At 32.0% G+C, this 12,356-nt stretch overlaps 8 protein-coding genes across 8 annotated transcripts; 3 read left to right on the forward strand and 5 right to left on the reverse strand.

Moving 5' to 3' along the window:
• Window positions 1-512: 512 nt before the first annotated feature.
• Window positions 513-1,160, forward strand: Chro.50263 (hypothetical protein). The annotated part of the gene is made up of 1 exon (XM_663356.1): window positions 513-1,160. One exon carries the CDS (start codon window positions 513-515, stop codon window positions 1,158-1,160), a length of 648 nt encoding a protein of 215 aa, XP_668448.1.
• Window positions 1,161-1,340: 180 nt separating this feature from the next.
• Window positions 1,341-3,302, reverse strand: Chro.50264 (hypothetical protein). The annotated part of the gene is made up of 1 exon (XM_663357.1): window positions 1,341-3,302. One exon carries the CDS (start codon window positions 3,300-3,302, stop codon window positions 1,341-1,343), a length of 1,962 nt encoding a protein of 653 aa, XP_668449.1.
• An 80-nt stretch (window positions 3,303-3,382) lies between these two features.
• Window positions 3,383-4,534, reverse strand: Chro.50265 (2810480G15Rik protein). Its single annotated transcript, XM_663358.1, has 1 exon — window positions 3,383-4,534. One exon carries the CDS (start codon window positions 4,532-4,534, stop codon window positions 3,383-3,385), a length of 1,152 nt encoding a protein of 383 aa, XP_668450.1.
• A 119-nt stretch (window positions 4,535-4,653) lies between these two features.
• Chro.50266 (DNA topoisomerase iii) lies at window positions 4,654-5,442 on the reverse strand. The annotated part of the gene is made up of 1 exon (XM_663359.1): window positions 4,654-5,442. One exon carries the CDS (start codon window positions 5,440-5,442, stop codon window positions 4,654-4,656), a length of 789 nt encoding a protein of 262 aa, XP_668451.1.
• Window positions 5,443-5,648: 206 nt separating this feature from the next.
• Chro.50267 (DNA topoisomerase III) lies at window positions 5,649-7,145 on the reverse strand. Its single annotated transcript, XM_663360.1, has 1 exon — window positions 5,649-7,145. One exon carries the CDS (start codon window positions 7,143-7,145, stop codon window positions 5,649-5,651), a length of 1,497 nt encoding a protein of 498 aa, XP_668452.1.
• Window positions 7,146-7,225: 80 nt separating this feature from the next.
• On the forward strand, window positions 7,226-9,478 carry Chro.50268 (ENSANGP00000013258). Its single annotated transcript, XM_663361.1, has 1 exon — window positions 7,226-9,478. The coding sequence occupies one exon, from the start codon at window positions 7,226-7,228 to the stop codon at window positions 9,476-9,478; it is 2,253 nt and encodes a 750-aa protein (XP_668453.1).
• A 108-nt stretch (window positions 9,479-9,586) lies between these two features.
• On the reverse strand, window positions 9,587-10,876 carry Chro.50269 (hypothetical protein). The annotated part of the gene is made up of 1 exon (XM_663362.1): window positions 9,587-10,876. The coding sequence occupies one exon, from the start codon at window positions 10,874-10,876 to the stop codon at window positions 9,587-9,589; it is 1,290 nt and encodes a 429-aa protein (XP_668454.1).
• Window positions 10,877-11,162: 286 nt separating this feature from the next.
• Chro.50270 (hypothetical protein) lies at window positions 11,163-12,323 on the forward strand. Its single annotated transcript, XM_663363.1, has 1 exon — window positions 11,163-12,323. One exon carries the CDS (start codon window positions 11,163-11,165, stop codon window positions 12,321-12,323), a length of 1,161 nt encoding a protein of 386 aa, XP_668455.1.
• The last annotated feature ends 33 nt before the right edge of the window (window positions 12,324-12,356 follow it).

The raw sequence follows: 12,356 nt of genomic DNA on the forward strand, positions 1-12,356 counted from the left end.
CATATTACACAAAAACAACAACTACAACAACAACAACTACTACTACTACTACCACAACAACTACCACAACAACTACTACTACTTCTACAACTACTACTACCACTACTACTACCACAACAACAACTACTACTACTACTACCACAACCACTACTACCACGACAACCACTACTACCACAACAACCACTACTACTGAAGCAAACCTATTTTTGAATGCTTCCAATGCTGGCAAAATTACATCTGTGAATAGGAAGCTCAGAGAGAATACAAGCAGTTCTCAAAAAGCTAGTAAATCATCTCTTTTTAACCAAATAGATCTAAACAATATTCCTTTCCTACCAAAAAAGGAATTCTTTAAGCCATATTATACAACGTCTACAACAACAACGTCTACAACAACAACAACTACTACTACTACCACTACTACTACCACTACCACTACTACTACCACTACCACTACTACAACAACAACCACCACTACAGCTAGTGTTAGCAGCTCGCTTTCAAATACTTTAATGCTTTTATCTCAAAATAATAATAGATTACAACCTATTAACACCCAGTTAAATGATGACTCAAATTTAATTATTTCAGCCCAAAAAAAGTTATTAAATACTTCTCCTGAAGCGACTAAGGAAACGAATAAAACTTACGATAACAACTCTGATGCAAAAAATAGAATCAATCAATCTAAGAATGCGACAGATAAAAGATCAGAAAAGCAAGCAGACTTATTACAAAATCAACACATCTTCAAAAAGTACACTACAACTACAACTACACCAACTAACGTTATAAATAATGTCTCAAACTCAAGTAAATCACAATACAACGGAACCAATATCAATTCATTAAATTCAACTGAATCTAATCCTACTTATATAAAAGATAAATCCGATCAGCTTGATGAAGCGCCTGGAAGCTCAAATACAATGAATCAAACTACAAATTTAAATAATGAAAGATACATTAGTTCAAGTTTAATACTCACAAATGGTACTTCTCAAGGCAAATTCGCTTTATCCCCCTTAAATGGTACGGAAGTTGCGCCTTTATTCTCTAAGTTTGTTCCTAACGAAGATACTTCCGACTCCGTCAAATTTGGTTATTCTTCACCGCCCTCATTAAACAATGATAAAAATAGTTCTCAATCTAATGAGTGAATTGAGATAAACAAATTTATGAGATAATCTAAAGTTTATCGCTGTTTAAATATTATTTTCAAATCTGTAGAGTATGAGTCATTTAGAACGTGTTTAGTAACATTAAATTTACTCAAAGTTGATAAATTCTCCAAGTTATTCCTAACGCAAAATCCTCTTATACTAATAGTATATTCAATATTATTTGCAGATAAATGGGTTGTTTTTTCTAGAATATAAAACATCAAATCTGGGTAGCACATTAATACATTCATTTCTCAAATCAATACAGAGATTTGAAACAAAAGATTCGTCTTCTGAAAAATCCGTAAAAAATGTGTTGGATAAGGCTTTATAATTATAAGTATTTTTGGTAAATTCTGTAATGTTATCTAACGAGGACCTCATATCATTTTCAGAGCTAGATGGTATCTCTTCAGTTACCACATCATTAATCTCTGAATGGGCTTCATTAATTGACTGATTGCTTGGATGCAGCCATACCATTTTCTCATAAAGAGCATCGTATGAATTATCTTCAAATTCGTCTTCTTCTCCTTCTTTATGAATGATTTCCAATGAAACTGACTTCTCAATCTGGATGTCTTGCTTTTTCCTACTAAAAATACTGTCATTAAACAATTCTCCTCTAATTTTAATGATGGATTTATCGCTGTAATTATTTTCATCAACACCACTTCCTCCTGAGTAACTTATTTTTTCACTTGATAATACAGGAATTGCAATTCCATCATCATCAAAGGTAATGATATCACTCTCAAAGTTACATTGGAACTTTCTGGGTTGAAATATACAGCTCAACCTGTTCAATGCAATCTGTTGTGATATCAAATTAGCTGTTTCTCTATTCATTCTATCTGTCATGTTATATATGCGTTCATAGCAAATTACAGGATCTGTAAAGTTGGAAAATTCACTTTCATTAAATGGTTTGTCCAGCCACATGTAAACTTCCTTATACTTATCATGAAGGAAATTCATCATGAAATAATCGTCATTTTTATCCAAACAAGCATGCAATGAGGTAATTAGTTGTTTAATTTCGTCATGTTTTTTCTTTGCGTCATTAATTTCCTTCAATATAATATCCTCGTTGTCAAACCATTCCTTTAGTAGCTCATTTTTAAATTTGCTTATGTTTTCATTCAATATTTGGCAGGCTTGGGATGAGTTAGTTTCGAGCTGTGGTTTTACTTCTTCAAGAAATAATTGCTGTTGTTTCTTCCATTCAGATGTTGAGTCTTGTACTGAATCCAGTTCAGAAATACGTTTAATTGCAAAATGTTGAAACTTCCCCAAAATATCTCTTATGCAGTCTATTGCTTCATTCGCCATTAAAACTTTATGATCGCGGTGCATACCTACAGTTGCGCAAACTTCGCAAAAACAATTATGTTCGCATGTTAAACAAAAGTACTTCGCCTCTGTTTGTTTATGTACAATACAATATTCCTCTGCTGATTGTTTTTTTTTTTTCTGAATCAGTTTTGTATTCATATTGCTTTCAGTACCATTTATTCCTGATAAAATCTTTTCTTCTTTTGCAGCCTTAACAAGTTCAATGGCAGAATTGATCTGAACTGCCTCGCTATCATTACTGGTGTCGAGTTGTCTTATTACGTGGCTCTGTAGTGTAGAGACACTATTATGGAACTCCCTGACGCACTTTGAGCAAAATCCTTCACAACAATCAATACAATATACGGTAGAAGTTCTAAATTGGCAAGTTGAACACGGGGCCTTTGGAATGGAACCTAGACTATTTTTTGAAGATATTAAACCTAGGTCACGGGCTACTGGGAGCCCAGTTTTACCCAAAACAGCTGATTTAAATCCACAAACTTTGCACATCATAAAATCCCCACTAGGTGTAACAGCGCTAATATTATTTAAAACGCAGGAGTAATGATATCTATGCAGACAGGAAAGTAACATATAAGATTCTTCATAAGTAGGTTGATTACAATATGAGCATGGTACAATCTCATCATGATCATCATTGAGAATATCGCTATTGCCGCTTTGTTTACTATTTGCAATGTTAATGCTTGTAAATACAGCTCCTCCAGTAGTGTCTGGGGCTTTGCCAAATTCACTAGAGTTTGTTGGTACATCTCTTTCAAGCTGACTACTTGAATTCATTTTGCCGAATCTTATACTGAACCATTAAAATTAGATTCTAAAATTCAGCACACATCATGTCTTGTCTAAAGTAAGTTGTGCTAAGCAGCATTTTTTATTCGTTGCCTTCTCCCTCGGCCTACTTTGCTAATATTATACGCTTTACGTGGTTTTTCATCACATATCTCGCTGCTCTTCTTTTCACGCCGTTTAAAGTTTTCTATTCTCTTTTTTTGAATAAACAATGCCCTTTTATCTTCAATTGCAAATTCTACTATAGGCCTTTTTTCTGAAGTAAATATTTTTGGATTGTTGTTTAAAGTTTCCAAAATTGATTTCGAGAGAGAAAATGAACTAGTATTTACAAATGCAAATCCTCTGGACTTGCTCGATTTTGATGAAGTTTCTCTAACTATGTTTACTTTGTTTATTAACCTTTTAAATATTAGCTTACACTTTTTGGGAGAGTTAATGTTTCGCCTCAATGCCATCAAAATTTTTTTAAAGTTGGAATTTTCAGATTTCTCAAACTCAGAAACTATTTCATGTCCCAAATTCTGAACCTCAATGTCGCGCATCTTTGAAATTTCTCGAATTAAAATATCATTTAATTCACTTGACTTTATTTTTGTTGGAATATTACGAATGCAGAGCCTGTATTTGTTGACCTCATAGTTGGGGTTGTTCATTTTAATTTTCATTTCTTTCCATGAATTTTCGCGTAGCCTCAAATCATGGTTGCTAATACCTTCAGCTTCTTTCATTCCAGGTAGAATTAATCCTTTTTTAAGCAAATCCAAATTTTTACTAAACTTATCTGAACTTTCAGATAATTTGCTATTTTCAATATTTGCAATTTCTGTTCTATTCAGAGCTAAACGGGCAAAAATTCTTCTTCCATTAAATTGAATACCAATTTCCGGAGGTAAAATAATCGCACTAAAATTCCCAGAATCAGAAATAGGCTTTCTCTTATATCTAAAAATATAGTCATTATAAAATCTATCTGCAACCTTCTCTCCTTCTAAAACTTTTTCAACTGATTCAATATTTTTGAATTTAACGAAAGCAACCCCTTTCGGTAATTGGGTTAGCTTTGAAAAAACGATTTTTACATAAAGCGTTTCTCCAAATTTTCCCTCAATCAATTCCTTAAGAGAAAATTCAGACATTTCAAATGGGACATTTCTTAGGAATATAGTCTTTCCCTCATCTGTATCATCTGAAATCTTACGAAATGTTTTTTCAACCATTGTTACTATTTTTGGATAGAATTAATTTTTTATAACCGCATTACTATAGCGCGAAAAGAAATTGTTAATTTATATATAATGAAGTAATTCAAAGATGTGCAATAAAACTTTTATCAAATTCAGCATTTAGCATATATGCACTTTTCTAGATTACTGAAGCAATATAAGCATAAGCTAACTTTTTTTGAGTTCTTTATTTCAATTTTAATCTTTTTGAATCTACAAAATTGACAGTATTCATTTGTAATATTAATTGATTTAAAATCTGGAATAAATAAAGGCCTATTACACTCTATTTTTGATTGATTTTTACAAATTGCTAATTTTGCATCTTTAGAAATGCGAATGATAGTATCACCTTCTGCTTCAGTAATAGGCGGAAGCCCATTCAAGCTCCTTTCAATTTCGTATACATTTATGCTAGAGCCGCAAAATCCGCATTCAGATATATTTTGTCTAACCATCTTTCCATTAATCATCACGATGCTTGCATCCCATTTAGGAAAATAAGCATTTAGTGCTGAATCCAAATAGCTAATAAATTCGAGCATTTTTTCGTATATATTTTTCATGAACCCAGCTATCTGCTCAACAACATAACTTCTAGAATATTCACCGGAAGTTATTTTCTCGATACTTCTTTCAATTATTTGTCTAATTTTAAAATGCATTAGGTTCCAAGCCAGTATATTATTTAAATAAAATGACTTTGTTTCGCCAATAAGTTTAGCTTTATCTATCTTTGATTCCATTTTTCTAGAAATTAGTTCAAATCCATTATATAAAGCAACTCCTAATGCCGTTGGAGAAAGTAATGATTTTGAATTTTTCTTAACATATTGTCTGACTTGTATCTTCTCAATGTGCTCGTGCATTGTAGCATCAGTCCCGATACCGTTCTTATCCATTAAATCAATTAGTTCTGCCTCGCTCAGTAATGTTGGAGGGATTGTTTTACTTTTACGTAGGAATAGTTTGTATGGAAACGCTAAATTACCAAGATTAAATGTTGGTAATATCCTTGTTTTTATTCTTTCAAATGGATAGTATATCTTTAGCCAATTCTCTTCTATTATAACCTGATAGAAATTAATTAGTTTGATGATTGGATTAATTAACTTACGGTTCCTTTAGTCTTGAAAGTCTCGCCAGAAATATCAATTTTAACGATTGTTTCCATAATTACAGCATCTTCTGAGCATGAGGACAAAAAATGACGTGTAATAAGCTCGTATAATAACCACTCTTCATTTGAAGAAGCTTGTTCCTTATTCAAACATTTTACAGGATGGATTGGTGGGTGAGAACCATCATCTTTACAGCCTTTTCTCGGTACTGAAAAACTGTTTAAATACAACAACTCGTTTGCAAATGATCCGAATATGCTACTTTTTTCTTGCTCTTTTATATATTTTGATATATCAATGCTGTCCGAAAAACTATTTGTTTCTGTTCTTGGATATGAAATGTAACCTTTTCTATAAAGATTTTCTGCAATATTAATGCATTTAATAGGAGAAATTTTTAACTTATCAGATGCAATTTTTGTCATTTCAACTGTATTAAGTGGTAAGGGTTTTCTTTTCAAGATCCTGTTATTAACTATTTCTTTAACTCTTGCATTTGAATTTTCTATGCAAGTTTCATATATAATAAATGTAAATAAGTTATCAAAAAGTTTACCTCTTTCCCATTCAAAAATTACGTTTGACATTTCTTTGTTATTCCCTTCGTAAATCTTCATCTTAACTTCCAATGTGATCGTCCACTCATCCTCCTCCCTGAAATTTATAATCTTTTTATATCTACTTACAACGAATCCAAGAGTAGGGAATTGGCATGTTCCATAGCTAAGTGTGCGTTCTGGAATTGGGAATAGCCTACTATACCTTAGTGTCAAAAACCTCGTAAAGGAAGACCCTACTCTTAAGTCTATTTCTTTTCTAGCTTCGACAGCATCGCTTAATGCACGATTGGGAAATGATAGTTTTTTCATTGCATTATTAATCTCAAATTTAGTAATCGCTGAAAAATGAGCCCTAAAAGTAATCAGGTTTTTGTTTGAGTTTAAACAAATACTTAGTACTTCGAATGCAATATTCTCGCCCTCCCTATCGCAATCTAACCATAGAATCAAATAAGATGATATTTTTGAAAAATATGTTAAGTTATCTGCAATTCCCATACAGTCAGGTAAAATTGAACTAATAACTGGCGTAGATAAATCCAACAGCACAACAGGGTTTACCGAACCCCAGTCTGAATATTTTGATGCAAATCCTAGTTGTTTCAAATGGCCTCTTACTGATGTAACTATCATGTTACACTCTTCCCCACAAAATTTATAAGGGAAGTATAACGCAACATTTGTCGTACTTTTACTCTTCAATCTATTTGGTGATTGAAATTCTGGGCAGAGAATATTAGCAATTTCTTTTGCAACAGAATTTTTTTCTGCAACGCATAGAATTGTTTTCCTATCACCTCTAATACAGCTATTTGGTAAAAATTTTGTGGGCTTGTAATTACAGCCATTGTTTTCTTTTTTAAAAGTCTTCCTCCTTCTAATTTTTTTGTAACTAAACAAATTAGTATTATCCTTTTTCTGCATTAATTTTTTATTTCAATTGGAAATTATTATACCCGCGATCACTCATTTTTTGTTTGAAATAAAGCTAATATTAAAAAATTATGGCAATTTCAATTATACCACTAGGCGCAGGTCAAGATGTAGGAAGATCATGTATAATAGCAAAAATCGGATCAAAAACAGTCATGTTTGATTGCGGAATGCATATGGGTTTTAAAGATGAAAGAAAGTATCCTGATTTTAGATTAATTAGTGCCACTCTAGACCCTTTAATTATAAATGAATATATCGATTTGGTCATTATATCTCACTATCATTTAGATCACTGCGGTGCACTACCTTTTTTTACAGAGAAAATAGGTTATAAAGGGCCAATAGTAATGACTTATCCTACAAAATCTGTTTCATCTGTTTTACTTTCTGACTGCTGCAAAATTATGGAACAAAAATTATTATTGCAAAAAACAAACGCTGACGTGGTTCCCCCAAATGAAACAGTTTATAATAATGAATATGGTTTTTTTACTGTTTCTGACGTATGGAGCTGCATGGAAAAGGTAAAGGCTATTCAGCTTCATCAAACCATAGTTATTTCGGGGATAAAAATTACTCCATATTATGCAGGTCATGTTTTGGGGGCTTCTATGTTTCACGTACAGGTTAGTGACGAATCAATTGTTTATACAGGTGATTTCAATATGGTTAGAGATAGGCATCTAGGACCAGCATTAATACCTAAGCTGCTACCAAGCTTATTAATTTCAGAAAGCACATATGCAACATACATTCGGCCTTCAAGGCGTTCAACTGAGAGAACCTTTTGTGAAATGGTATACTCTTGCTTAAAGAGAGGTGGTAAAGTATTGATACCTGTATTTGCAATTGGTCGAGCGCAAGAACTATGTATACTATTGGAAATTTACTGGCGTAGAATGCAAATAAGGTTCCCAATTTTTTTCGGAGGCTCAATGACGGAAAAAGCCAATTCATATTATCAATTATTTACTAACTGGACTAACACGCCGCTCGCTGATAATATTTTTACTTTTCCACATGTACTGCCATATGACAAATCTATTCTGACACTTTCAGGCCCTGCAGTACTTTTTGCAACACCTGGGATGCTTCATACTGGGCTTTCTCTTCAAGCCTTTAAAATGTGGGCACCGGACTCCAACAATCTTACTATTATTCCCGGCTTTTGCGTATCTGGCACCATTGGCTCAAAGATAATTAATGGTGCAAAAAGAGTTTACATCGACCAAAAAGATCCTACTACATGTATTGAAGTAAGGTGCAATGTAAAGTATCTCAGCTTTTCATCACACGCAGATTCTATCGGAATACAATCCCTTATTTCTCACTCAGAGCCACAGTCTATAGCATTCGTTCACGGAGAAAGACATGGTATGCTAAACTTAGCATCGTTCATAAATTCTGAATTTAAAATTCCTACATTCTGCCCACATAATGGTTCAATTACCACTTTGCCCACTAAAGAGAACTGCAAATATGTTTGCTACCTTTCAATAAAGTATTCATTGATAAACGCTATAAATTCAATACAAAATTCATTTGTGAATAAATTAAAAGCCAGAAACATTATCGAAAAGTTTCGGATTAGACAGCTTAATAATCCGTCTATTAGTTTATTAGAAAATAGTGCCCATTCAATTTGCCATTTACGTTCATTGTTAATTGAATATTATGGAATACCAAAGCTATTTCCAATATACATTTTTACTTCAAAATATACTGATCATAAACATTCATTTATTTTGATAAAAAATGAATTATATACATATTTGAGAGGAAAGTCAAAGATTTTCCAAAAGAAACTATTGAAAATGAAAAAACATTCAAAGAAAAATAAAGATATTTCAGAAACGAATATCACAATATATCAATATAAAAGATTCCAAATTAAAAAAACATTTCACAGCATCAATAAATTTAATTTGACATTTTATTCAAATATATATGATATCGAAATTATCAAGATATTAATTGCAATTGGAAATTTGTTAAGTAATGTATTTCGCAAACAATATATCATCAGGAAAAAAAATTGCAGTTTAAGAAAACCGCACTTAAACGAAAAAATTAATCGATTAATAAAGTCATATTTTTATGATAATCTGACTATTATTACTTATAAAAGTTTAATTGTTAAAATTACTGCTGAGAGCTATCAACTAGATGTCATTAATAAATACCTTTCTGAAGCAGTTATTGACCAACCCAACATTGACATCAAAAAAAGTGTTGTAAATAAAATAGTAATTTCTTGGTCTTTTATTGATAATAAGAACGTTGAAATTTCAGATTTTGTTAACACTTTAGAAAATAAATAGAAGTATATCTTCTATTCATAATTTAATTAAGACCAAAATTATAACTTTACATAAATACAAAAAAAAATCACAAAATACAGAACCGATTTTTTTTCCAGATTTGCCGTTTTAGCCTTTAACTATCGAGTTTTTATATTCTAATATGTGGCCAACTAGAGCATTTACAATTAAAGAAAAATCCCCGCTTGTCTTAAAAAAATGTTCCACTGATTTAAGAATTTTATCTGAATTACATTGTTTTGCAATTATCATAGTAGCCCATACGGATTCTGAATTGATATTTGCAATAATAGCGGGCACGCATGCATTGTATAACGATTTAATTCCATACTTGTCTGAAAATCTGAATAAATCTATTATCTCCTTCCAGTTTTTAATGTTTTCATCACTCAATAATCTGCAATCTCCAGTTAAAATATAATCTAATGCATTTCTTAAAATATATGGTGATGCATCGCCAACTGGAATTGAAAAATACTTAGCATTTGAATCTGAGAAGTTTGATAAAAAAAAATTCTGGAAGTACTTCGATCTAGCAGCAAGTGCAAACTTGGGGACATGAAAGAGCTCAGTACCGCAATTTAGTGTAACTTTTTCACATAATTTATCTGAGCACTCTTTAGAAAGTCTGGAAATGTCGTTTGCAAGCCATAAATAATCTTGAGTAGCAATTCTGTTTGATAAAAAATTAGGAACAATTACGCTCCCATCTGAATGAATAAAATCTTTAAATGACTTGATATTTATTTTTACACGGATTGCACCACCAAAAATAAAATATTTAAGTACAGTTCTCTCCCAATTCAGAATGTTATCTTCAGAAGATTTTATTTCACTGCTTCCACCTAATGAATGGTTTTGAACGCTATATGTGTCTAAGCCTTCATCCGAAAAATAAATTAATTCATCTGGTGATAGCGTTCTTCCCTGGTTATTCTCAAATGGGGAGGGAATTGCTTGACTTGGAGAATTTTTAATACTCTCATCATTTAAACTAGTATCGTCGATTATATTAATTCGCATATAATCCTCCCATCCCCAACTTGAATCATGAACATTGAAAACTCGAGGTTGAGAAAGCGAGACTGTTGTACCTTCAATGATATTTAACTTATCATCTAATAAAGAAATTTCAAATTGTGCAATCCTGATTTGTTCTGAGTATGAAAATAAATAAATTGATAGCATATCACCATCGCAGTTTACTCCTGCAGGAAATATGGTTAGAAACCAAGTTCCATTATGCTGATCACCAAATTTTTCACTTATTATTCTGTCGTGATTAGGCAATGCACGCTGCATTGCGAGTGTTCTTAGTAAAGGAAAATCTTCAATCGTCCAAATATAATCTATTAAGTCAGTTCTCAAACGTGTTGAACTGCAATTAATAACAGGCATGATAAAAACTTTATTTCAATTGATAGTTGTTTTGAAATAGATTCGCATATTAATTAACCAGATGATCAAGAACATTAATTGGAGTTACCCTAGTTCTCTGGTAGTCAAAAGTGACTAAAATTTGAATGTATCCTTTAGAAGCAGATTCCTGAGTTAACTAAAAGATATACTTCTTAATTAACTACTCTTTCCTTTTCTCAAAATGACTTTTTTTTTTAATTGTTAATAAATAATTATTCCTTAAAGTTCATAGCGGGCGAATGCCGTTAAAAATTGTTTTTTTCCTATGGTTGAAACTAACGAATTCGACTCCGGAATATCCAACAATAGAACGAACAGAATTGGTGAATCAATTATAGATGTTGAATTAGTAACTTCAGAGCAATTTAATTCCAACATTTTTCCGGAAAAAGAACAAGAAACCAAAAACTTAAATGAAGTTAAAAGGAAAAAAAGAAAGATTAAAAAACATTTCACTCAAATTCATGTAAATGATGAAAAAAATAACAAATTTGTTCTTCCTAATAACGATGATTTGCGTGTTGATGACTTTATAGTTGAAGACGGGTCTTCTGATTTTGATGTGGATGATATTATTCGAGTAGAGGGAGGAATTAAATCATCAGACGATGAGTACGATGAGAAAATTAGCAATGACTTTATTGAAGACACAAGTTTGAATGTTCACAAAAATTCTCTTGGAAGGAAATTTTCTGAAACGGAAGTCCGTGCTGAAATTAGGGAATTTATTCAACTAATGAAAGATGCAGCTAATAAGGATGAAATTGCTTATTCTGATGGAAAAGTTGCAATTTCAAAACTGAAAATGATTGATGAAGTTTGTAAAAGAGTATCAATGAATAACCTATCGAATTACTTTATTTCCGAGGGGGTGCTCGATGTTCTAAGTCAATGGCTTTCGCCTTTTAAAGACGGCACCCTTCCAAACCTATCAATACGAAATAAAATTTTAAAACTAATAAGCAACATTCCTTTGGGAGAAGAAGATGTAACCTCTACAGAATTAGGAAAAACTTTATGTAAACTTTGGAAAAATTCTGCTGAGACCATTGAGAATAGACAAATTATAAGAACGCTAATACAACGCTGGGTGAGACTTATTTCTAAAGATAGACCCCCATCCTTGGAAACAATTGATAAAGTTCCAATTACACCTGAAAGCCTGAAGTCACAAATTAAATCTAACAATAACGAATCAACTTCTAAAAAAAGTTCATTCCATATTGAACCCAGAACGGCGAGAATCCCAATTAATACTGGCTATAACTTCAAAATAATCCCGCAAAACGATAGCTCAAGTATAGAGCACAATGCAAGCACATTTACAGATAAGTCGATTGGCAATATTAGCATTAACAGAAGTAGCCGCACTAGGAACAGATCTAAGCATGCAATGAAAATTAGCCTTGAAGGCAAAGGACTCTAGTTGTAGAAATAGCCAATAATATATCTAGATCAT

This window comes from Cryptosporidium hominis (genome assembly GCF_000006425.1).
Source record: "Cryptosporidium hominis TU502 chromosome 5 CHRO015087, whole genome shotgun sequence".
Classification (NCBI taxonomy): domain Eukaryota; phylum Apicomplexa; class Conoidasida; order Eucoccidiorida; family Cryptosporidiidae; genus Cryptosporidium; species Cryptosporidium hominis.